The sequence below is a fragment of the Agelaius phoeniceus genome, chromosome 13 (genome assembly GCF_051311805.1).
Source record: "Agelaius phoeniceus isolate bAgePho1 chromosome 13, bAgePho1.hap1, whole genome shotgun sequence".
Classification (NCBI taxonomy): domain Eukaryota; kingdom Metazoa; phylum Chordata; class Aves; order Passeriformes; family Icteridae; genus Agelaius; species Agelaius phoeniceus.
This window is the reverse complement of record NC_135277.1, coordinates 12,583,276-12,610,777: the sequence shown is the minus strand read 5'-3', so window position 1 is coordinate 12,610,777 and position 27,502 is coordinate 12,583,276. Positions and strand designations below refer to the sequence as shown.

At 36.8% G+C, this 27,502-nt stretch overlaps 1 protein-coding gene across 1 annotated transcript in view; it reads left to right on the top strand.

Annotated features, from left to right (window-relative positions):
* Window positions 1-27,259, top strand: part of WDR72 (WD repeat domain 72) — a 90,291-nt gene extending 63,032 nt beyond the window's left edge. Inside the window, exons 18-19 of the mRNA XM_077185636.1 lie at window positions 21,322-21,420; window positions 27,204-27,259. Of these exons, the coding sequence (XP_077041751.1) occupies window positions 21,322-21,420; window positions 27,204-27,259 (155 nt within the window). The remainder of the gene's footprint in view (window positions 1-21,321; window positions 21,421-27,203) is intronic.
* The last annotated feature ends 243 nt before the right edge of the window (window positions 27,260-27,502 follow it).

Below are 27,502 nucleotides of genomic sequence, written 5' to 3'. Positions count from 1 at the left end.
GAAACACATATCAATTTAAACCTTCAGACTGAAATATTTTTTTATTTCCCAGTGCCTGTCTCTACTGACAGCACTTGGTGTTGTTTTTATTTTCCTCAACTCTGTTGGACCAGCATCAAACCTAGGAAATTGAGAGCATCTTCCTTTTTAAGAAGTTTTAGGTGGCACTGTGCTCAGGAGTCTTTTATATGATACAGGAGGAAAAGCCTGGATAATACTCTCTCACTTTGCATAAAAATCCTGTAAGATTTGCAGCATTTGTTTCAGCACTCAGAATAGATTCAACCAAATAACATCAAGTGAGGTGTTTAAAATGTTATAATTTAAAACTACTACTAGTGTATGGTATTGTAAAAATGGTAAAATAACTGAGTTGAAAGCTGAGTACATGGGTCATAGTATCTGTATGCCACTTCAACCGTGAAAAAGGAGCTAGGCAGTTCTGTGAATTCAAAAGTCAGAATTTCAGGGCAGACTTCCTCTTGTCAGTCCTTTGATAGATGACACACTGAATTCCATATCCAGACAATTTAGGCACCAGCCTCTAAAGTAAATATTAAACTAAGGTAATGGGAAAAAAAGCTATTCTGAGGAAAAGAGTTTGGGGAGTAGTGATTAACACTGACTTTAAAACCAAGGATGTCAAAGACATGGGGAGTAGATGTGTTGGTATTAGCAAGACTCGTCACTGCAGGACAGAAAATGTTAAAAAGCTGAATAATTCTTGTAGCTGATGTCTGAATATATGAACCTGTCCTTGTTAGAACTGAGGTTTTTGCCATCAATGACACTTTGTTCTTTACTGAGACACTTCCTGGGGAGAGATGTTTACTGCTTTACTGTAACTTGTTCTGCTCTGAGGATGCTCACAGTGGAGCACTAGAGCTGAGAGAGTAAACCCAGAACAAAGTTACAAATGAATGCAAGGATTAATTGAAGCATTTCAAATATAAATTGCACTAGACTGGAATAGTTCATTTGGAAGAAGCCTACAGCAATTGTTTAGTCCAGGACACTACTTTGGCCTTGTCAATGAGGGAAAGAGACCTATAATTAAGGAGAAAGGACTTTAAATATGTGAAAACATATTTTTCTTCAAAGGACATTTGAAGAGAGTGAATGAGAGTAACTTCTGGACAGTTGCTTTAGTGACCCCATTAGCTAATTAAGCTAATAGAAACTTTAACTAAAATATAGCCCAGAGTCAAACTCATGTACTCAAAAATTCTTTGTGGAATTTTTTGTTTTTCTAAAATCAAAAGTATCAGTCAATGTGGTAAGTGTAGAAGTGACTGGGTCATAGTATTTGTCTCCAGGTTGTACTTCGAAATGAAAGAGGCAGTGCAGCCTTAGCCAGTGTGAATCACAGGCAGCTGTGAGAACCCCAGACAAAATATCCTCAATTTGAACTGTGAATAGAAGTCACTGCTCTTGTCTGAACTGTGCCCCCCAAGTCAGGGTTGAGTGACTGTAAGTACTTTATATTGGTCAGGTAGTGTAGTATCTTTTCCTAAACATTTTTTGTTAAACATCACAATCATGGAGATAAGTATTCAATTTCTGCTGAAAGCAAATGTGCTATAATTGTTCTCAGGCTTTGCAAAGATGTATTTTATGATATCTGTAGCATCACATCAGTGAAGATTGGAATCACCCCCAAGTCATTAGGAAGACAGGATTTACATTTTGGAAAAAGTAAATTAGTTCCTTTCTGAGGGAGGAGGCACCAGTAGATTTTGGCTCTTACACATAGCGGGGATTTATCTGTATCTTTTAGATGAGGCACTTCCCCCTGAACAATCAGCCCTATCACTGCAATAAGAACCCTGTGATAAAACTGATTATATTTTTTTCAATCACCACAGTTAAAAAGAAAAGAGGTTAAGCTTCTAACTACTGCAATCTGCTGCCCTTTTAAAATGGTATAAAGATGGCAGACACTTATGTTAAACACAGTGGATTGTTGGTAAAGTTAACTGTGTGCATCCAAAAGTGGCAGAATATGGACTAAGGTGCAACCTCAATCTGTGCTGTAATAAAGTAGCTGTTCATCTGTGGTCAGAGATCGTCATGAAAGACCTTGAGTTCCTTCACTTTATTTTGCAGAAAGGCCATCAGACAGCTTTGCATCATCTAACTCTATCAATCAAGGACCTCAACCACTGCTTTCTGCTGAAAGCTTTCCTGTTTGGCTCTGTTTTTCACAGACAGCTCAATAACTTGTCTGTGGAGCTGTGATAAATGTACCATGTGCTTCTAAACTGTCTCTTTAACGCTGAACTGAATTTCAACTCGTAGTGCTTGTAACTAATTGTTTTCATCAGAAACATTTTTTTTTACCCATTATTATTCCAGAGGCTCTGATTATCTTTTTTTTTCAATTATCCTATGGCCATGGTAATATTTGAAAGCTTCCCTACATACAATGGACTCCTAGAAAACTAGGTTTTACTCAGTGAATAAGCTGCCTAGTATAAAGAATAAAATTAAAGGGAATCTGTATGAACAAGAAGTATAAATCTCTAATACTTTTTTAGATGTATGAAGACCAGTATGTATGTGAGTCAGTCCTAAGTGAAACTCAAAAGAGAAGACTAAAAATTAAGTGTAGTTTAAGGATTGAGAAAATATGATGACATATGACAAAATGTTTATAAAATCTGTCATAATAATTAATGTCCTAAACAAGAATACAAGTAAAAGCTTTACATTTTGGGTTGTTAGACATCTTGGAACTTATATGCAGAAAAACTGTTTCTTTGAAATTAAAAAAAGAAAAATTATTACAGTATGTTTATTACTGTGATAATGTACAAGTTCTGCTTTGAAAATTCACAACTGATTAGTTCATTCAAGTTGCAAAACTGTAGTACACATTCAGAATCAGAAGAGAACAATCTTTTCAAGGAAAAGTGACATATGTAATTAGTAAAAGAAAATTAAAGCCACAGCAGAAGCTGTTCTGGTATATGTGAATGTGGCTTCTCTCAAGCATAATTTTGCTAGAACTCTGGCAACCAGGGCTTTGATTTTTGGCCTGTATTTGGATAAAACATAACAAGATGAAAATCTAATTTCTAGTTTTCTTTGTAGTGATTTTAGGAGGAGGAGAGGAAAGAGCATAAGGCATGTTAATTGCTTTTGGGAATAAGCTATTCCAGGTTAAGAAGAATAAATATTGTACACTCTGAAAAGTGTGTTGATTTTTAGTGAACAGAACTAATTTACAAATTCTTCATTTAGAGTACAGAGGTAAAATGGATCCTTTGGTGGATGTAGTCACAGCATAAATGTGCAGAATAAAAAATGAAATGGGATGGTGGTGTTGTATTGCATGAAAAGCAGGACAAGCAGTGGAAAAGAGCAGCCCATCCCACATTAGCTGTCACTAAAATGGTGCAGGGGCAGAGGGTACATCAAAACCCAGCTAGATTTGTTTAACAATTTTAGTGTATATTACCTATCTAGGATGATTTTCTGTAAGAGAACAATTTCCTGTTTTTACAGTACCAGTTGGGTACAGTAATTTTTCTGATTCTCCTTTCCATACATATATTTTTGCAAGCCTGTAGTTAGATCAACTCTATTATTTGCATTTGTTTTCTTTTGCTGAGCAAAGCTAAATGGAATTTCTGCTCATAGGTGATCCCACTGGATGGATCTCATGAGTCCTCCTCTCTCTCTTTGATTACATTTTCAGGTGTGTTCATTAAGAGATGTATCTCCAAACCCTGAATCTTATTCCAGATTCCACTGTTCTGCTTTGCACTATTTCACCAGTAAATAATTAACATAAGTCCAGCTGATTTATGTAATGAAAGATTTACTTTGCTAGGCAGAAGTTCTGCTGATGCACAGCTTTGTAGTGTCTTCTTCTGGGAAAATTGGTATGAAGCTACTGTGAACAGCTCTTGACTTCCAAAATTCCTTGTACTCTCATAGAGATGAAATGGAGAAGCCATTTAAAGGCAGATTGAATGTAATATTTTAAGGAAATCTAGCAGACTTACAATACACATAATTGTCTAGTGGCAAGACAGAAATCAAAGCTGAGTGCATTTTACTGATGCACTAGATGCAGTAAGAAAATCTTTCTTGGTAGTGGAAGCTACTGCTGTTTTAAATACATGAGGCAAAGCTACAGGCAGATTTTTGAGCAACTTTTATAATTTAATATGTTTATAATCAAATTCTATTTCAATTGCATGCAGGCTGAGAGTGCAGGAGCTGGTTACTGTTACTGGTTCCCTAAATGAATGCACTAAGATTTAGAAGCTGGGTTCACTAACAATGAGTTTAATTGGTATCTACACACAGTGCTGAAGTCCCAAAATTGTATTCTGGGCACACATTTGACTCAGTGAAAAATTGGGATAGATTATGTAGAGACAGTGTGTAATTCCCCTTGCAAAGTCCTCACAAGTGCAGAGGGAAGGCGAGTGGCCAAGACAATCCCTTGCCTGAGCTACCCAAGCTACTGGCAGCTACAAAGTCTTTAGAAGCAGTGATAAATTTGAGGGTAGTCATCTGACTTGCCTTAATCAGCACTGATTAAAAAGATCTAAATGGCTCCTGGCAGCCCCTGGATCAGAAGGATACAGATGCTCTCTCCCTAGTGGTATGCCAGTCACCACTGGGTAGGTAAATTCCATCTATAAATGTCAGGGGTAACATTTCAGTCAAAAGTTGTACAGTGGCACTCAGAAGAGCTGATGTACTGTGAAGATATACGAAGAATGTAAATAACACTGCAAATATTACAAATTTATTGTGTACATTGATTGGGAGGCCTTTTGGAGAGGTCATGATCTTTTTTGCTGACTCTGAAAAGCTATGGCCTAAATAGAGGACACCTTAGAGATAGGCAAGAAAAATTAACAATATAAATGTAATTTTAAAAGCTGGTTAGCTGAAAGAGGAGTTAAATGGGAAATAGTATTGTAGAAGTATACATATTGTTTAACAAAATTAAATCAACTAATCATTCTTTATCCTTTTTCACAATTCAAGACCATGCAGGAATGCAATTAAATTGAAAGGCTGAAACTTTCTAAAGTTTAAAAGAAAATATTTCTTCATGTAACCTAGTGTCTCAAATTCCCCTTCAATGAAATGGGGCAGTATTTTTCCTCCATCTCCAGCTAGTATTTTAATTTTTCTGAGTTCTTAAGCACCAGTTGTTGTATAAGTTAAAATTAGTTATACAAAGGAACACAGAATTGAGTAGAGCACAATAATTTTTCTGTAACATTTTTATATAGTCTCTAGACTTCAGTAAGTGGCTAAAAGACATCTTCCATAGAATTAATAATGGTGACTTTAAAAGACAGAAAAGCAAATTTTTGTGGTTGCTGTAGTTAATTGTGTTCATGGTGAATTATTTGCAGATGAAAAGAACCTAATCAATTCTTTTTCCTTACAAATCAGTTCTCAAAAATGATATTTAGAAATTTTGCCTTATACTGCTAATTCATGCAGAACATAAATATATAGTTATATTCCTACAAATTCAAACAAGCAGTGGTTATATACCTGAGGAATGAGATGATAGCTTGTGGAACTCAGACCCAGCACCCAGGGTGATGTTGAAACTCAGGGTTTCTGAGGTCTCGAATGGAATAAGACATTTGCAGAGTGAAATATAAGGTAGAGGAGAGAATGAATTTTAGCACACTTCCCTCTCCATGAACCACGTACTGTGTAACTCATTTCTGTGTGGAAGTGTTCATGAAGCAATGAGAAGAAAATAGTTCTTGGTCTTACAATACCCTAAGCCTGTCTTTTACTCGCTAGGAGGAAATATGTTGGTTTGAATTTAAATAAAATAAATTCAAACTTGTCTTAAAAGTAATTTTTGTTGACTTTTATTGAATGAGGTGCCAAGAAAATGTACTATCAAAGTCTGTCTTTTCAAAGTACATCCACTGAATGGGAACCATATAAGCGTGAAAAGACCTTAGAGGAAATGTTAGTCAGGTATTATATTTTCTGGTTAATGGCCACCTAGGAGAAGCAGTAAAATAATCATTGTAGTGAAGATTACAAAGTATGTCATATTGCACCTCACTGTAAATATCACTTTAATTTTTTATGGCACAGATTATTTGTAAGTTTATTTTATATACTGCATAGCACTTAAATGTCACTGGATCTAAAACCTTTATCCGGGAAGCTCATTAGTTGAGCTGTCTGCGTTTGTATATCTGCCATCAGCATCTGGTGAGAGGGCTGCTGCTGACCCTGCCAGACTTGGGTCATGAGGTCAGCAGGTCTCATTTATTATTCAAAATTGCTTTCTGACCTTTTATCAGCTAGGTCAAAGAATGCTGCATTCTCCTTGGTTGAATTTTATAGTGAAATCAGTATCACGCACAGATAATAAAATTACCAATACGTGTTAATCTCATCCCTCTCTCTCCAAAAATGTACTCACTTTGAGGTTGATGAAGTTGGAAGAGTTGCCTGTACAAATATGTTTCAAGATCCTTGAGGCACCTTGTCATTCTTGTGAAATAACACACGTAGCTTCACATCTAGCTCATGATTTGATTGTGCATCTGCTTTCCCCTGGCGTGGTACAGAGGCAGCTGAAGGCAGAGCTCCATAGTTAACAGATGACCTCTCATTTTTATCACTCCCATATTTTTGCACTGTTACCTATTAACTATTTCTGTTTCTGATGTATTTTCACTGGTAACTGTATCTTCTACCATCAGTTGCACACCTGTGTCAGTTGAATATAGGAGAGCTTAGAAGCATGGTAAAGCAAGAAAAGTCAATAAATATGAAGACTTTTTCTTGGAGATTTTAACAGAATCTGGAAAGAAAAAACATTGAGTCTAAAATAGTTTTTGATTCAAGGTGTGATCTAGATCTAGGAAGTCTGGCCAGCATGTCCAGACAGAATCCAGAAGCACCTTAGCAAAATTAAAAAGAATAGATGATCTGCAATTTTAATTCTGTGATGATTAAAGTAGGAAGCATAAGTGACATTGCAGTAAGAAACATATTTGGGGAATTTTAGAACACTAAACTTTGAAGAGAAAATTAGCCATGAGATCTTAACAAGCCATACTACAGTATGGAAAATTGGAAACCATAAATGGCAGATTGATTCTTAAAGGGAGCTGTGCAGTTCAGCATTATCCCTCTGGAATGATTTCATCCTTTTTAAAAGAAGGAGCCAAAGGTCACATTGGTCTTGCCCTTGAAGCAGACAATATGAGATGTCAGCTTGTGCTTTCTGACACTGCATATGATGAATAACCTTGACGTAGTAATAAACAAATAACCTATATTAATGCTGTGAAGTATTAATGCAATATATACTTCAACAATATATTGCAAATATACAGCTTTCATAGAAATGGATTTCTTCTAGTAATACTGCCATAGATTTATGGTTTCTTAAGTGTTGCTGTAAAATAAATTTTTAAATAATAGTATTTGTACCTATCTTAAATATGACCAATCATATGCATATAAATGAAGAAAATTGCTATGAAAAAGTAGTGATAAAATTACATTAAAAAACCCCTGAACATCTGTATTTGTGTAGATACTCGAATTGTTGCAAATACTGCATTTCTGGTGTTTCAAATACCTGTAGTCAATCACCTTAGTAAATGCAGCTCTGTCACTCATTAATATTCAGTAAGGTTATCAGCCCTCCTCTTTTGATATTTCTTGTAGGAGAGAAAAAATGTATACTAGTAAGATGTCAAGGTGTGCATAACATTTGGTTGGAATGAAGTGTTTTCTTCTAATTACGGTAAGCTGAAAGACTGCTTGTTGTAGGGAGAGTTGTAACTGAGTGCAGGAGTCCTTTTAACAAATTCCTTAGCTTTAAGAACAGTCTTGTACTCATTGCAGTTTTGATGGCACATTTAGGGTTTTTGTGGTTGGGTTGTTTTAAACTGTAAGTTAAGGCCATTTAGTATTAATGAAATGCAGGATTTTGCCCTGTGACTGTTTGAAGTGCAGATTTTCTCTTGTTCATAAGTAATGTCTGTATCTTGCAGGTATTCTGTAATTTTATATATCATATTTGTTTGCTTCTACCTACACACTGTGGTCCCAAACAAGTGACCTATTTTTAGTACAGGTGAGCTGTGTGGGGAGTTCTCAGCATTCCCTCTGAATTGTCTAGAAACATGGCCATGTGCTGCCAAATGTGAGTTAACCCTGGATCCTACTCCAGCCTTTTAATATCATGCAGAACATACGTATCCAAAAGAGGGTGTAGTCTAAAAGAAACCAATAAAAAAATCTGCTTTTTAGGAGGTGACATTATTAGAATAAAAAATAAGACAAGAAGGAAAGTGAGCCCTACCTATTCATTTACACTCTGTAGCTGTCTTCATGAGCTGAAACAAATCAAGTAATTTGTTCTTCTAAACCACATTTTCACTTTCCTTTACCTCTGAATGAGCAATTCCCTGGGAATTGAACCTGAGGTGGCAGCAGGTGTATGCAACTATAAAAGTGACAGGTAGATAAAGGAAATGTTTTTTATAACAATACAGTATGGTAAATACTGCTGATCCCAATTTTTTAATACTGAATTTACTATTTCACATTGTAAGAATTATTTAAATCTGTTTTTAGCCTTTCATATTTTCTAGGAAAAATAATGTCTGTAAGTAAGTTAATACTCCTAGGTACTGATGCCTTACACAGCTGTAGATCTATTTGCACCCTCTTGAAGTCCAACAGGCCACATGCACTTTAGGTGTTTTTTCACAGACTGCCACAAGAGTTCTTGCAATTCTGTAGCAATGTAAAAATGTGGAGCTCTCTTGCCAGAGGTAGGCTATTCTCCTTTTGAAAAAGCTTTGGGTTGTGGGAGCAGTTTATGGCTAGAAGTTCACCTGCATTTGTCATTTATGATAAAAGATGTGCAAAGACTGGGGTGCCTGTGAGTTTCAGTGGTTCTGTGGATTTAATTAACGATTGAAAGCAGTTACACTGTGGTGCTACAGCTGTGCAGTCTCAAATCAATGGAATAAGAAGTCTGAAGCTCTGTTTTGAAGCTCAGAATTTACTTGGGTTGTTTTGGAAATGATTAAGCAGATTCCTTAAGCAGCCAGTTATAAGTGAACTTATCTTCTGTTCTTCTGAATCTACTTAGGAAAAGTCATCTTACACTTACAGTATCTGGTTTTGTCCTTTTCACATATCCATTGGAATTTCTACACTGCTTGCTTCATCTCGGTCACCTTGGCCAAACTCAGTTTGTGCTAAATCAAGAGCAGCTCTATTGCTTTTTATAAAAGTGCACCTAGTCAACACAGAGGTGAAGAAGGGAGTGAGCATTCTGTGATTTATTTTACAAGACTGCTGTGCTTTCTGTTAATTATGCTACAGCCATTGCACAGTGCTTTTGAAACTGCAGTCAAGGTCCTGCTGCACATTTGTACCTTTTTTGTGCAGGAGCCCTTTTGGCATTTCCACTTCACTCATCTTACAAGCTGGAGTGCAACCTTCAGTGATCTCCTGAACTGGCAGTTTTGTGTCCTGAAACACTAAATTTGTTTTTATCCTTCCATATGAACAAGGATATATATGACTGTCCCTAGATTCACCTCTGAATGTGCAGACAAGTTGGTAGTTGAAAGGAAATAGAAACAGAAACAAATCAACCAGTAAAAGAGAAGAATTCCAGCAATACAATTTGAAGTATCTGCAGCAGATTGGTAGGACACTTCCATATGGAATTTCTTGTGGAGGACTGGATAATTTCCCAATAGTCAGTGTATACCTACCTTTTCTATGTGTGATTGGAATATAGATGTGCACAAATAAACAACACCCTAATAGACTTAAGTTCCAGAACACCTAAATAAAGATATTCCAGATACTTTTGACAAGGTGTAATAAAAAAAAAGCAATAGAAATGTTTATTTTCAGAACTAATAAGAAACTAATGAGCAGACATTAATGAAAAAATAAATTCTAATTAGTGATTTGGCTACTATGGTAATATAATGCAGCCAGTGAATGTAATGTTTCACCAACCCTCATAATTTTATGGTAAACCTTATGGTATCTTGTGTGTTTCTTTCCCAGAAGTCCCAGTTTGTATGATGAAGTGATAGTATGCAATTATTGCTATAGGGAAATTATTCTTCCTGAGAAATAAAGGCTCAACACCCAGAAAGGCTAACACTTAAAAAACAAGTGAAAACAGAACCTAAAGAAAACTTTTCTTCTTGTTGTCTTTTTTTTTTTTTAACCTAATACCTCTGGAGGCTCGAGTCCTACGCTGAAAGTGAGCAATACCAAAACTGATTACAGACTTTTCAGTTTGGCAGCATTGAGCAGCATCTTCCTGTTATATTAGACCAACCTTATTTAAGCAAAGTGCAGTGAGTTTGACATTTTAAAATATTTAAGATATCCTGCCACTTCTCCATCTAGATGATGTCTGCCTCACATATACGTGACACTTGAATGCATCAAAGAGCTCATGGAAAAGCTCGCACTTGTGTTACGCCTTGGCTATTTATCCCACCATGGTCCTTAACTCCAATAAGAATGTGATCTTGCACAAAGTCTTACCTGGCAAGGCAGATCAGCTGCCCTTTTTAGACCCAATGCTTTTTAGTTCTTTGTACATGTGGTCTCACATAGCCTCTGGAGCTCAGAGACAGTTGTCAGTCACCTCCTTAGATGTCCAGTTTCTTGGAAGTGCCTGTGGTGTCTGTTTTGCCTCTTTATTTCCTGTCTCAAAGGGGAGGCTCCGGGCTCTGTTCACTTACAGCTTGTCTTGCTGATGGCCTGAAGAATAGGGCTGAGTGTAGGTGAAGGTGCAGTATTTGGCAGCAGTCATCTTTTACCCATTATGTACTTCACAGAGTCTTGCTATCTATTCATTTGAGGGAGTGCCATATTCATTTTCTGGAGATACATCCAGTGCTGCTTAAAGTGGACAGCCTGTTTCCCAAACCTGTCTGCTTTGTGGTAACTGCAGCAGATGATCTACATTCATTACCAATATAACTGTGTATCACCTGACAGTTCAACAAGCACCTTTCTGATATTTACACATAGCAACAGATATTGCTCCTTAATTCAGAGAATAGCAAAGTCCAGATTTTGTTATAAATTGCATCAGGAGAATAACTGCTTTGAAATTAATCTATACTTATGCTTCTGTAACAGAGCTCACAATTATTGCCCATATATACAAAACTGATTTTCAACTACAAAATAACAAAGGGGACAGCAACCCCTAGTAACTGGTGTTTGGGAAAAATCACTAAATTATGGTGTGAGATGTTAGTTTGCTGCCCTAAACACTAATTCACTACAAATCTTATCCATGTAACTGGAAATCATTAATTAAATCCTGTGCAGCCAAGAATCATGCATAATGTAACACAACTACTGCAAACAGTCCGCTCCTGATCATTTAAATTTCCTTCTTGCTCTTACCGACATGAGGAGCTTGTATTTGAAGTAGTCCCTGATGAGATTTTGCCTTTTCATCCTTGGAGAATGTCCTTGTACATATTTATAGGACAAAGTAGAAGGATTACCTATGTGTGTTTTTTGCTTTTAGGGTATTAAATGTATTAATGTAAGAAATACATACCTTGGTACAGTATGATCATTTCAAAAATCTTTTGACTCAATGGAAAATAAAGGGTCTAATGCTCTAAGCCTTTAAGTAATCATACTCTGATTGGGTCATGTTCAAAAGGTAGCTACTTTTAAATTGAATATGCAATTCCCTGTGAAAAATACCATTTCCAAAAACATTTCCATATCTTCCATTAATTTTTATGAAGAGGGTTTTAGTAAGCAGCCCACTCCAAAGGGCAGTGTTATTGCTAATCCATTGTCACCTTAGGGGTGAGAATAGATAGGCTACTCCCACAACACTGCTAATGTTCAAAAAGGCAATTTGTTTAAAGGATGGGCACAGAAGGAGAAGGAAGTGGAGTTCACAAATTAAAAACCGCGCAGCAGTTTCACTGCAAACCATCTACTAGTCATACAGTGCTATCCAATTAATCCATTACTCTTAGAAGAGGAAGCCCTGTATATCCAGGTACAATCCTTGCCAAATATCTGGACACAATCATAGGCTTTTAGGATTACAAGTAACATAATAAAGGATAATGATCAAAAATTAAGCACACCAATACAGAATGCTTGGGTTAACTGGACTTGCCATGTGCACTGTAAGGCAGCAGTCTGTTAGGTTTAAAGTGAGATTAAGGAGTTGTGTAACCTGCAATTATGCTGGTTTTCATTAAAAAAATAAGATTATTTGGCTCAGTAGGGCCCTTCCTTATATTTACCTCTGTTTAATTGGATTTGGAACTGCTTAAACATCTTTGAGTTGGAGCTTATAAGAAGATGATCCCAGCTGTTTTTCAAAGCTTAAGACAGCAGGCAGACAACATGATCATGTCAAGACTCATACTAAAGCCTTAATCCTACTTTTTCATCAACTAGCACTACAGCTGAGTCTTTAACCTTCTAAGTACTAAATGTGCTTTGGATCTCTCACAATACATTTACTGTCAAATGTTATTCTCTGATAATATTAATTTTTGCTTCCTTTTTAAAAAGTACTTTTTAGAATAGTCTCTATCCATCTGAGTTTGGAGAGCTAGAGTGTAACACTGTATTTTCAGTCTTTTTATTTTTAGTCCTTTTAAAAATACTGCTTACAAACTTGCATTTATTGAAGTCTATTGTTCTCCATCAGGGCAAGGCAATGCATTGCCATATAGCTCACATTGCTGTAATGAATAATCAACTATATTGGTAACTATTTTTCAATGTACATGAATTTTACATTGAATATGTTTTGTTTTCAATAAGAAAGAAATGAGAACAACTTTAGTTTCATTCAGGTCTTTTTCCTAGGAACTGTCACGATGACCAAAACAAAATTTTACAAATTTACTGCCTCAAAACATCCATTATTTTGTAACAGTACATTATTTACATTAATAATCCTAGGGTTGGGAAGATATTAAATCTTCTAATGAGTTATTTCTGCATCTGTAAATAGTAGCCATTCAATGCAATGATCTGTGTTCCTTTCCCCTTTCCTTTCCTTTCCTTTCCTTTCCTTTCCTTTCCTTTCCTTTCCTTTCCTTTCCTTTCCTTTCCTTTCCTTTCCTTTCCTTTCCTTTCCTTTCCTTTCCTTTCCTTTCCTTTCCTTTCCTTTCCTTTCCTTTCCTCTCTTTTTTTTCCATCTCTTTTCTGCTCCTCTGTCGGGTAGTGCTCCGATTTGTCCTAGTGACACAGGGCTGCCAGCAGGAAAGCAAGCGTAGTTAATGCTCAGCTGCTCAAACCAGTCAAGCAAGCTAGCAAGTCCCAGCTGTGCTACTTGATGTTTTTTGATTGCACCTAGTCCTCAATCTGTGAACTGTTTTCTGGACTTAGATTCATCAAGCTCTGCCGCTTTAAAAACTCATGCAGGCAGGCATCCTAGGATATGCCATTATAAGCTGCTGCCAGGGGATCTTCTAGGAGATAAATGGAATCTGTGTGAAGTAAATTAGTGTGAACCAGTCAATCTGTGTGTCAGCCTTGAGCCACATCCATGGGTAACGAGCTTGCTGACTGAAAAGTCCACTGTCTTTTGCCAATCAGAGGTCTCAGCCACCAGGAAGCAGTCCTATACAACATTAGTGTCTTGGAATAATGCCTGTTTGACCAGCTAGTGAAACTCTTCAGTAGACGGTTCTGTACTGCTTGAGTTTACTTATTGCTTACAATTGAACTGAAAATCTTTTAAAGTCAGATAACATTTTAACAGTAGGGAGCATCACAGAAATGTCTTGGAAATAAGTACTTCCACTTTCCTACAGCAGCCATTCAGCAGAGTCATGCTGTGCTGCAGTTGGGTTTACCTCCCTATCAGTAATACATCTCCAAGACCATAATGCAAAAGAATAACAATAATCTGGCCAGAAGAGGTTAATAAAGAGGCTCTGTGTATTTTTTTTTTCCATGGATTAAGCTATTTGGACAGCTTTGATCGAGAGATGGAAAAACTATAAAAGCTGTAACACTCATATTATGCACAGGGATGTGTCAGTGTCATAACTGTGCTGCACACATTCATTTAGTTTTGGTTTTAAAAGCAAATTGATGCAATCTATAGTAAGAATTTCTCTGTAGAAAGGAACGAAACCAGAATCCTCTGCAAGCTTCCTGATTTATGATTTTATATTTGAATACCAAATCAATCTACTATCATGAAAAGAATAATATCAATGCTGTCAAGTATGCAATTTTAAAAATAGGAAGTATTTCTTTGTTGGTTTTGTAGGTGCTACTGACACAGTGCTAGGATTCACATCTGCACTGTGTGCTCTGCAGCACTATTGGTCTAAAATACAGAAACCAGGGGGAATTTTGCTGTATTTCTGTAGGAAAAGGTTCTTCATCCTTGGTGGCTGGTGGCCAGGCACTGGAACAAACTCCCCAGGGAAGTGGGCAGTGCACCAAACAGCTCAAGAAGAGTTTGAATAATGCTCTCAGGCACAGGGTGGGATTCTTGGGCATGGTGCTGTGCAGGGCCAGGAGTTGGACTTGATGACCCTTGTGGGTCCCTTCCATCTCAGCATATTCTCTGATATTTTTAGAAATTTGGATAGGTGAGGAAATGCTATATACCTTAATTAAAAAGGAGACTGATTATCTAGTAACTAGCAGGTTTTGGCTTTCTTTACTGATTCTGTAATCAAATTTTTCTTCCCTATTGTCTCCCAATTACTGGTTGGAAAAAAAAATGAGAGAGGGATAAACAATGTTAATCAAATAATTCAGTCTTACATCATGTTTGATTAAATGACACACTTAGGGAAATTGGAAAAGAGAATTTTAGGATTTCTTTCCAGAGAGGACATTGAGAAGAAGAAACAGTGTATAACAATAGAAGAATTAATAAAAGGCAGTTTGGGGTTGCATTTTCCTTTTTAAAATCCTCCTAAGTTTTCCAGAAGCTTGTGCTTCAGAGCTGTGCAGTAGATGCTGTGTGGAATTTTATGGGAAAGTATTTTATTTCTTGCAGTCGAACCCACAGAGACAAATTTAACTAGTTAGGTGTTTTATAATATATACTACACAGAATACATGGACAGAATCTGCTATAAATCACAACTAAGATCAAGACAACTGCTTTAAAATTGAGTGAATGTTTCATTGCACTAATGAAACAAAAATGGGATGTCCTTTGAGAGCATAATTTGTTACATGCCATTATATTTTAGTTGAGAGAAGTAGAGAAGTCCCTCTGGGTGAATAAAACTTCAAGGTATATTGGGAAAAGAATCGCTGAAAATCTCAATTTTTCTGTTTGGAGGAACGCTGCCCTCACAGACATAGGGAGAGAGGAAAATGGACTTCTGAGGATTTTTTTGATATATTAAAACCTTTCTCACATACAGAAGGAAAAATGTTCTTTAGTTGCAATTCACTTGGCGAGTGGCACGAGCTCTGTTTGCAGGTGCCTTTGAAGCGCAAGAGCCAGCTCAGACTTCCCAGGCATGTGGGTTGATTGTTCTGCAAACTGAGCTCTGCCATCAGGTCCTACTTCTGCATTCATTGTGATGGATTCAAGTCCAGGACCTTCCAGTTTGGCTGGTTCTATACTGGCTTATTTCAACTGCCATGTACTGCAGCATTCACTTCAGAATAATAATACGTTTCTCTAGGTAAATGTATTCTTTTTTTTTTTAATTAAAATATAATGGAAATTGGGCCAATGTGATATTTAATCATCAGAAGATAAAAACCAGCCATTCTCAATTAAATGACAACTACACATATCTGTGCAGATTTTTTCAAATTACACTAAAATTTATGAAATGACCAGCATCTGATGTCTTCTGTCAGTGAAATGAATTTTTGGTTTGTAGAGCCTGAGAAATGGCCTAGGAAGAAAATATGGTTCAATTCAATAAGGATGAGGACAGGGATCTAGATTGAGGTAGGATTAATCTTCTGCAAAGAGACAGGATGGGGAAGAAAAAGCAAGATAACAATTTCTCAGGAAAGAATCTGAATCACAAGCTGAGCATGAGTCAACAGCATTCCTGGTGTTGCACAAAGGCAAGCACCACACTGGGGAGTGTCACCTGGAAAACCTGTGAGTGATCCTTGAGCTGTGCTCAGCCCTGGTGGCACCAGGGGCACAGCCCCACCTGGGCAGACTCCTGCCTGCTGGGAGCCTGCTGGGCGGGCTGGGAGCTCCGTCTGAGCCGTGTCACCTCCGTGTCTGCCCCTCCTGTGCCTCTGGGACTGCAGAGCTTCTGCTGAGAGTTCTCTTGGCAGCTCATGAATGTCTTCTGCTTTTCTTGAAATGTTTGTGAAATAATCTTACCCTTTTAGTTTGGCTGGAAGTACATGGAGAAAGCAAAGTGGATTAGGAACTGTCAGTCTTGAAAAGAGAGAAAATTAAAGATTTCAGCCACAGGGGTTATGGAGAGTGTGCTGGGCTCATACCTGTGCCTTTTCTCAAACAAGAAGTTGCACATTAAGCCAACAGGGAATAAGCAGACAGACAAAATGAGGTGCCCTCATGTGAGAAAACTATGGAGTTTGCCATTTCAAAGTGAGTTAGGATGTAGGATGTAAAGGATGCAAAAATTGCACATTTAAGGAAAAACTGAAGAAATTTGTGGAACAGGTATCTATTGTGAGGTATTACAGGAGGGGGAAAAAATTGTAATTCTTTGAGTTTCAGATTGGACTTTAGGAGAAATTTCTGATGAAGTATTTTTTTATGGTTGTTGGACTCTTAAACTGCTAGTTTTTAGTCTCAGCAAATATGGCTGTTCTTAAACTTTTCATTATATTTTTACGATATCTATGAAGTGTGCTTTTAAAATAGTACTCAAAGCATTTATTGCTCCATCAAGCTTCTTAAGTATAGTACAGTAAGTGCCTTTAGAAGCCAAACAGCTCAGAAGTCACATTGCAGCACAATTGTTTTATCCATTTACAAAAATTAAAAATGCCACCATTTTGTTTCCCTTTTACAGCTTTTTTTTTTTCCATGCAGTTTTATTTAGATTCAGGTTGCTTTGTATTCCATATTGAACATTAAATATATTTATCACCTGAATCTTCTCTTGCCTAACATCTTCAAATGAAAAATCATTTTTGTTCCCCTATCCAGTCATTTTGAATGACAAATAATATCTTGTTTTCCCTACAGACAGACTGTCTTTAAGTCACTAATCCACCTTATCAATAACACAGGCATCTTATCAGAAAATGCTAAATGTTTTATTTGCCTGAGTTATGCAAACTTCTTTCTCCAGTGTGTCTGCCCTCTAAAAATTGCTATGCAGAGCATGTTTTTTAAACTTTAGTGCAGGATATTTACAGAGTGGAACAAGGCTTTTCAGAGTTTCAACCAAACGTGTAGAAATAAATGACCATGGTGAGTTGTTGCTGTATTTTGTGATTAGGCTGTGTTCACAAAGAACAGCTTCAACAGTTTGTTCAGAGGCTGTTCTTTAAAGACTGATCACCAGTATCTTTTTGGAAATTATTTGCTTTTATTGTGTGGAATTGTTTTAAATATTTTGAAACTAGATACATTATATATTTCATTAAATGCTACTATCTTATGACATTACTATTCTAAATCCCATACCTATATTAATGACTTTTTCTATTTCAATAATGTAAGAAAATGGGTATCAAGTTCAGTAAACAAATCTTAAGAGCTCAATAAGAAGCATCAGAAAAAAATACTACAATTCTCAAGATAGATCCTGTGCAATGAAGATTTATGTCATCTTTATATGCTAAGTTCAAGGTCATTTGCTTCAATGAAATATGTGCTTTTACCTTATTTCCATGCTAACAAAGGTAATCTCTACTGTCCATGTAACAATGGAAATGACACTGCATTGAATAGAAAGAAAATGTTTTTGGAGTTATCAGATACAGTTTTTAACTTGCTTAGGACTCGTAGATTTGGGGCTCATTTATACTCTATTTATGTCACTTTGACTACAGAGATTACCTTTCAGAGGGAAGCAAAAGTAATTTTAAGGTCTATTTAAACCCAAAGTAGGACAGAGTGTCTTCTGAATAAAGATGACACTGTTTATGTTTAAATAACTTAAATTCCATCAGCATCTTCAGTATAAGCAGTTCAGAACACTCTTTCTCTGACTGGTATTTGTACATAAAGTCCTATTCCCCTAAGAGAACATGCAGAAAAATAGGTGTTAGTGCTGAGATTTTTTTTCATATTTTTCCTTTATTATATAATGCCATTTTTACTTTCACTCTTTATTTGGGCCAGACTGTACTTTCCTTATTTTTAACTTCTCAATTCCCTTTGTTCTTCTACGATATTTTTAAGAAACCTTTTTTTCCAGTTGAGCATATAACATGACGTTTCAGAAAAGATCTGAAGGTCTCTGCCTTGGTCCCTTTCTTGCTCACTATGTGGACTTATTATGTAACTTCATAAACCAGGGTCTTGTGAAGTTTATTTGCCTGGTTTTGCCTAGGGAGGTGTGTGTACTTCTGAGCAGGTGACAGGGCTGAGGGAGACTTCCCTTGCTTGCACCAGTGACCCCATCCCAGCCTGTGTTCTGGCTTTCTGAAACAAGCACTTCCCTCCTTTCACTCACACTTGCTGAACTGCCTTCTTTGCCAGCTGTTTTTGCACAAGTTGTCCAGAGTTCTGTCTCTTTGTCCTCATGAAAACCCTTTCCACCGCTGCTTTCCATTCCCTTTAAACTGTTCCTAATGACCAGCTATTTCTGCAAGTGTTTCATGCTTTTTGGCATTTTTCAGCTCTATCGGCACTGCCTGTCATTCCTTTTCTTATTTTTGTATTTCTTGGCTTTTAATGACTCCATCCTCTCCCAGATTTCCCCAAATCTCTGCAGTATCTATTCAGATACACCAACTGGAAATCCTCCTGCTTTGTCCAAGCATCTTGCTGTCCTGTCTTGGTTTCTGTCTTGTTCATTTCCTACCTTCCTTGTGAGCTACCTCATCTGTGTATGGAACTGCTTTTAGTTGAGTTTTATTTATTATGCTATGAGTTCTCAGCTGAATCTGGTATCTTCACTAAGAACACTGTTCAATACTGTGTTGTAAAGTCCAGCTGGTCAGTTGAAATTATCTGACTTGTGCTGACATGGCCTGGGAAAGAGCAGAGCACCTGAGCAGGTTTGTTTTAGTCCCATGCAAGGCGGTTGCAGCACAGAGTTCCAGTAAGGGAAGTCTCTGCCAGCTCCTACTTGGGATTGATTCTGGTGCTGTGGAAGTGTCTTCCCTCTTTGGTTCACTATGAGAGTTCTTGACTGGGTAAAAATACACAATTCATTTTGAAAGGCTGATTCTGAATTTTTGGTGACTACTATTTGACCAAAACAGACAGGTCTTGTGATTTTTTGCTTTCCCTCCAAAGGTATAGCTGTACTTTTTGTTTTTTCTCTCTCATCACAGGGTACTCTGTTGAAAATTTTTCTATTGTTCTACTTCAGAGTAGCTCTGACTTTTAAATTCATGCAGCTGTAATGACTCAATCTGTCACTCAGCACACTGCAGCTGACTCCACTGTATGAAGAACTGTTTTAGAAAAAAGTGTTCTAAAATTTTGGCATAAAATTATTCTGTTTTTAAATATAGTATCAGTACTTGTATATTCCAATTTTTCTTTTGAAGGGTGAATATTCACTTAGTATATTTAAAAATTGTTTAAATGTTGTAAAAAGAGAAAAGGACAGCTATCTTTAAAGATATTTCTTCCTTTATGTATGATAGGGTTTTTTATGTGTGAAAAAGAACATTTGTTATTTGATATTGTAATTGTTCTTCAGTGTCAACTCACTCCATGCAGATTATCATGTCAACCCTTCATGCTTTACCTGGGCAGAGTTTTACATACTGATTTGCTGCTATCCAAGGCAAACCTTTTAAGCAAAATTTACTGGTTTTTTGTTTTTTTCAGGTGAAATGCATGGTGTCCCTATCATAGATTTTATTATATATTATGTTTTAATATTACATTTTCAAGGGTCTAATTCCACAATAGTATTGAAGCCCTGATTGCTTCAAACAGACTCTATGTAGTTGCAAAAGTCAAGAATGATGGAACCTTTTGGTGACCTGGGATCAATAGCTGCAAACCCATGGAAAGCACAGGGCACTGAAGTGGAATATGTGTCTTTTGAGTTTCCCATGTCTGCATACTGCCCTGAGGCCTTGTTGATTCACTCATAATCCTGGAAAATTTAAATAGGTGTTCAAATTACATAATCCTTCAGCAAATATTCATTTGGTCCAAAAAAAAATCTATCAACATTTATAAGGGAAGGAATTTCTCTTTTGAAAAGAAGACAGAAGAACATGGAGATTGTGCATAGCCATTCGTATCCCCATGCCCCTGAAGTTTGGAATTTTGCTTAGTTTTCTAGATATTACAAAAAAAAAAAAGAAGTGTTTTCTAGCCACTGCTATTATCTTAGGAAATAGGATCAGCTAGGAGTTTTAAGGGACAGAAAAATCGAGATCTAGTCTTTACTGTTCTATTATTCTATAATATACTACTTATAATTGTACTTCATCTTCAAGCTGTAGTTGTGGCTCCATGTAGTGATATTAAGCAGAAGAGAGGGAAATGGACTTTGACAAGGGAAGCAACTCTCTTCTCCTCAAGAAAAGTTATGTGGTATTTTGTTCAAAAGCCAAGTGAATTAAAAAGTCATACATAGACTGGTAATTATTGCCCTGAAAATATTTGAATGCTCAGAAATGGATATGTTTTTAGCAGTTAAGTAAAACATATAACCAAATTTGGTAATCCTTAAACTGCAACTCAGTCTGGGTTTCACTGCATTTTGGAATTTTGAGTAATTTTCTTACACATTCCAGCTTGTTGTATACAACATATTTTCATTTTAAAACATACACCATTTCTCCCTGCTAAATGACTCCAGCAATTACAAAACCATCTGATTGATCTTTTATGTTGTTTACTGGCTTCTTTGGTGAAACAGACAAGCATTGTTTATGACTTCTTAATTATTTTAATTTTTTAAGATTCTGTAAGAAAAAAACTGGTTTACTACTTCAAAAGGACCTCATTTAACCTGATGCCTCAAACATCACCCTGCACACATTCTTGTGTCTAGATTTTTCAACTGTCTTGTAGTTGCATATAAGTAGTTTGTGTTTCTGGGGTTTTTTTTTCAATTTATTATTTGTGTTTACAAATTATGTCTTCAGCATTGAAGGTTCTGCAAAAAAGCAGTAAGTGTTGATTTCTGCATAAATTACATTTCTCCCTGTGTTTTATTCTTATTGCTGCAGTCAGTGTGCTGAAGCATGACAAGAGCTCCAAGTCGGCAAACTTCCAAGATGTGGAGGATACGTCTGACAGATGTGTCTTGGAAGAGTCTGAGAGTCCAGGTGAGAGGCATTTAAAGACAACCACCAAGTATCAAGTGATAAATCTGACACAGCTTTTGGGTCTGTAAAAAAAGCAGATTGTAATGCTGTTTCCTTTTTAGCAGCTGCAATGTCAAATTAATGGTCACCTCCAGGGGTCACAGTGTGGAGCTGTTATCCTTTCCTCTTTCATCAGGATTTCAGGTCTGAAAAAGGATAAAGGCTTTATGACCAAAAAGAAAGCTGACACTACTAGTTCATTATAATTACTTTTGGACTACACTGCTTGCTTAATATATGTACAATGTCTGACCCTTTGAAGGTAGTGTGAGATTATGAAAAATTAGAAGTACTGTATATACTGCAGCTGAATGCAGCAGTGGACACTCAAACACCGTATCTCTGGAGGAAAGCAAATTGGTGGCATTAAATAGCTTGATTCTTTCCTTTAAATCAGCTCACAATCATTTCATTTTAATGACTCTTAACATTGATTCAGCTAAATACAGGAACATCCATAAAGTGCATCCTTTTTGGTAACCGAAAGATTTATCTTCATGTAGTTTCATTATCTTTCTCGTTATGGAACATCTACAAAATTTATTAATGAATCCCAAAAGGAAACAATTAAATATAAATTGTATCGAGTCACAGCTGATTAAAAACATTCTGTGCGACTAAATACCAAGATCTTTTAAGCAAACTGTGAGCTTGACCCATATACAGCACACACATAACCTGTACACAGTCCTCATTAGTGAAAGAGTTAAACATCTTTCTTCACTTGGTATTTTCCTTCCTGTTTTATCTGGTTTCTCTGTACCCTCCTGCATCTTTGTGTGCTGATCCGTGTATCATATTTTTGATTCATCGTCTCTGCGGCCTGTCAGCTTAGTTAAGAGATTTCCAAATCTTGCAGCCTGTGCTGACAGGGGGCAGCTGCCAACAGTCCCCTGATCCTTCCCCAAGGAACACTGCTGAGATTTAATTTTCAGTCAAAGGGTGCAGTCTGAAATCCATGTCAGGTCCCCTAAGTCATCTCAGAACCCGGATAGGACCCATGTCTGGGGGATTATATTTCAGCACACTCCACTCTTCCAAGATTCCTTGGGAGTTCAACTACTGTCATATACCTGATTTGAACTACATTCTCTTTTCATCTTTTCCAGAGAAATGAGCACCAGTATATGTTACAATAATTGAAACCAATGAATTGTAAATCTCTATTCATTTTAAAACCACATAGACTTGGACTCAGCGTTGTCCAGCAGAAACCAGCATGAGATTAAGAAAGAAATAGGTAATCTACTCAGAAAGGAGCCAGGTTTGACAATCTGTGGTGTTTAGTATCTCCTTAAGAAACCATCTGTAGTCATTTCAACAACAATTATGGGCCGAAATATGGATTGTCCAAGATCTGATCAGTTTTGAAGTGAGAAAGGATTAAAGCAAGATGGCACTACAGTGTTCAGGGGAGAATTAATGTACCTTAAAGATAACACTAATTTTAACCTTAAATTAATTCTCTCTGGCAAAGTGTACCTGTTTGGATGGGAACTTACAAATCCAATTCCTCACTCTGCATATCTATATGAAGTAATGGAAAGAATAAAAGCCTTTCTGGAGGTGAATATTGACTGGCAAAAATACATGTTGATAAAGCATCCAAACTTAAAAACTGAGTTCCAATCGGTCCATCTGACATCATTAAACTAGTAATAAACAATGAATTACTCTGGCTTTTGTTTCTGTCCATTCCTGCATTTTAAGACATCTTGTCTTATAGGTCTGAAAACCTCAGGAGATTTCACTACTGGTCTCACTGCTTTCCACTGAGAATTTGTGGCTTGGTTGTCATGGAGACATCGTATTTCTCCAAGAATTGCTCATATTGATCCGTGGACAGGCGTAAATGGCCAGGCGAATGTGAGGAGTAAAGGGGGTTGGGCAGTACTATAAAATGACCAGAGGTTATGGGTCGGAAATAAGCTCATAGCAAACACTTAGGTAAAGAGAAAGAAACAGTTTCATTTTGTTTCAGGATTTCGTTTTTGCACTTTATGCCATTGTCTTCTTTCACTATAGACTGAAAGAAACTTGTTAGTCACTTGTCATGTCAGATCTTTGGTGCTTGTCCTGACACAGCTGTCAGCCTTCCAGCTCTGTGCAGTTCAGGGACACACAACAAAGAGCTAGGAACATGAATTATTTATTGCTCCTTGTGCGGATGAAATTCTGTGATAAGAAATTAAGACACTTCTGACAGAAGTGCTTGTTTGAAAGGAAAGATTTGGTAACACAATACATTTACTTAAAGGTTACAATTTACTTTTAGTAGCAAACATTGAAACAATAATATGACATTCAGTTGGCTATGATTTTCTCAGGTGCTTTAACTTTGAATCATGGAACCTGAGAGTGCTTGGGAGGTCAGCGTTTCATTTGGTGAAACCTGTGACTTAAGAATCTCTCACACATATTCAAAGTCTGGGCAAACTTACAAACTTAGAAGTTCTTATTACTAATCTATAAAGAGTCTCTTGTGCTTCACTTACAAGATGTTGTCATAGATGCAAAAGTGATGTTAAGAAATATATTTATTTTATTATCTCTTCTGATGAGGAAAACGTGAAAATATGACAATATACCTGGAAGGAATTCCAGCTATTGCTAGAAAGGGTTCTTTGTTACTACTTCTACCAGATTCAGGAAGGCTGTAGAGCAGCCATTAACACATCTATCTGTACATTGTGGTTTTTGGTGGTGAGAGGTGCAGTCTCTTTCCTTGACATTAGAATGAACTTTATTTTTAAAGTGATCTTTGTTTTCAAAAATAACATGAAACTTGCTCTGTTTGTTTTACTTTCACATTTTCTTTGTCTGCACATGTTTTCACTGCTCTGCGCATTGGCCTCCAGCAATTGTAGGAGGCAGATACTCAGATGAATAGCAGGAATCCATTTGACTACCCAAGACACCAATCCAAGATTTACCTGTGATTTCTTGTGTTTAATGTGTGATCTGAACTACTCTCAGATAGGTAATGAAACCCCTCAACCTGCACTTTTCTCTTGGATAATTCACAGTAAACACTTTTCACAAGTGATGGACACAGGTAAATATCAGACTGCAGTTTCTTGTCTAAGTGAAATGGATTTTAGTTTCTCCCTTCATGTGTCTACAGGCTGCCATTATCTGTGATAGTGGCTCCTGTCTATTTTAGACCCCACACAGAGGAGATGCTGGGCTTCTCTCCCAGATGCCTAATAGTAGGTTTATCACTGCCATTTTTCCCCACATGCTGAGGACTACTCCTGTTTGACATGCAAAGCCTTGGCTTTTCAAATTTGTCTCTGCTCTGGCCTTGAAAGTAATAATCAGATAAGAATTGCAACAGTTTTCTGTAGAACTTGACTTTTAGTCATATCAGTCTCCCCTAAAGAATTCACTACCCTTAAAGTGCTTCTTTCTTTAAATAAATATTGCCAGCAGTTTTCCATTTTATGAGACAAATTTTCCACATTTAAGGAAACTCAAAAAGAAGCTGAAAGTGAGTATCCATGGATGTATTAGTCAGACTTCTAGGTATGAGCTATTCACCTGAATTTTCTTGTACAAACAGTGGTGGAAAATTTACACCCCAGATGCAGATCATATTGTCCAAAGGGAGTTGCTTGAAATGGTCCCTGAGGGGATTGAAAATGCTCTGCATTTTGTTAGTCAAAATCTAAGAGGAATGTAGCAGGACTTAATGCAGTTTGAGGTGTCTTAGCTTTCATGTGTGGGGCAGTCCCACTAAGGACAGTTCTGCAAGTGCAGCTCCTGTGGGGAGAAGGAATAGATTTGAGCTGAAGTCACAAGAAACCATGTAGACACAGATGCCTCTTCCCTCTTATTTTCCCCAAAAGACACATTGCAGTAGAGTAGGAAATAGACTATTACTTCACTTGGTAATAGAGGGAAAATGAGCCTCACTAATGGAAGATTGAATTGGAAGCTGTAGATGGAAAGTATAGTGTTTTCCATCTTTTGGATAGAAACCATGTAAATAGTAAAACCCATGTATGCTTATGGCCTTTAGTATCAGACAGTCTCTGCCTGATACCTTCTGCAGCTCATGATCTCTCCCATCCCTGCATTCCAAAACCATTCCACATATTAAATTTTCTCTCTTCAATTTTTCACTTTTCAGAACAAAATGTAATTCTGAGTACATAACAGATAATAGGGAAAATCCAAGCAGTTTTCACAGTCTTGCTTAATTGCTTGTGCTATTTAGAGACCTTGGCACAGAAATGGGAAAGGTCTCTGATTGTCCCTGAAATAGTGTGTGAGAGGCAGAACTGCAGCAAATAGAAATAAAAATGTGTTATTAGCCACACTGTGCTTAAAAATGTAGCCCTAAAAGTGTGACTGTCTTGTTATCTGGCAAGTTATAATTACTGCATCAAATATTCACATACCAGCTCCGAGTTCCATCCACTGAAGAGTGTTTTTAAAATCAGCATTTTGTCACCTCTATGGCCATTGATCAGAACACAGGCAGAATGTAAAAGTAAATATTCAGTAAATTTCCAGGTACAAAGCACCTTAGAAAGTCATGATTTTCTGTGTTTGCATGCTCATGAAAAGCAGGAGGCAGTAAATGAGGACTGACCTGGGAATGGGGTGCTGGAGGCAGTTGCTGATGAGGATGCTGGAGCAGGAGGAAGATGCAATGTAGGGGCAGCCCACTGGTCACAGGCACAGCTGGCTCGGGGACTGTGTATAAAATGTCAGTGCCCAAGAATTATTCCAGAAAGAAGTTCTGGAATTTCCAGGGTAGGCATGGGTGAATTCATCATCATTTCACTGCAGCAGATGTAGTGTCATGTCCTATCAGTGTTCTGGGTTACTAAAATCATGACTCATATGTTTTGGTTTGATTTGTGATTTTTTTCTTTGCTTTCAGTTTTGTTTTTTTAATAGCAAATTTAACTGTAGACTCAGAAAACTGCATAATAGTCATCAGAAAAATGCCTATGTCTCTGTGTTTATAATACAGATAGATAGAAAGGTCATAGATAATATGATAAATTTACAAGGTATTCATTAGATAGGAATAAAGTAATGTGTGCTGCTTTCTCAGTGTTCATATAATCATGAGAGGTGTGGTGGTACCTGTTTGAGCAGTGCTTCTAATGCAAGTAATATTTAAAATTCAGGTCGCAACATACCTCAAATTAAAAGAAATTATGAAGATAAAAATTGGTGATTGAAAGCTTTTCTGTTGAAGTCTAAATTACCTTTACAGGTTTAAAATATAATATAACATAACTTCCGTTTACAGCTATTGTAGGATTATTTCTGCTAAGAGAAATATATCTATAATTTGACAATTATTTTTGCAGAGAAAACATAAAATTCTATTAATTTAAAATAGAAGTTGTCTTTCTGCTGATCCACTGGAGCACTTTCCTTTAAAACAAAAGGAAGAAGCAGAAGTCTGTGCAGAAGAAGAGTTTTGAGGAATGCCATACATTCTCTTGAGCTGTTTCAGGTTCCATATTGCTTTCTGTGGTATATCACATATAATGTGAACAGTCTTCTGGAGGTAGATTTCTGCACCTTTTAATGCTAATATTAGGGTGCTGAAAGTTTTTATTCCATTACAAAAATTATACAGCTTGTTACTCTATAAAAAGTCTGTAAAATAACATATATTTTAGTAACAAAGAAACAAAGTCTCAGCTATTACCTGTATATTGTAAAGTCATTAAGCCTCAAATTGTAAATCCTTATGAAATTTTGCATTTCTTTTCCAGATGACATGAAGCAACATCCCTGGATATCTAAGGTCTGCTCCTGTAAAGTGTGTTAGAAAAAACCACTGAGACAAAAGAATTGGAAGATGTAGGACAGCCAAGAAATAGGACCTATATGGTGAAGTGGACATGAAATGGCTTTTTGTATTTATTATGGTACCTTTAACAATTAATTTTCAGAAGAAATACCTTCCATAAGATCAGCTTCTTTTGGCTGATTTATTGGCTTCAATTCACACTTCCATTGCTAATAGATTTACATATATTCAACTAAATTTGAGTAGTTTTGATATAGAAAA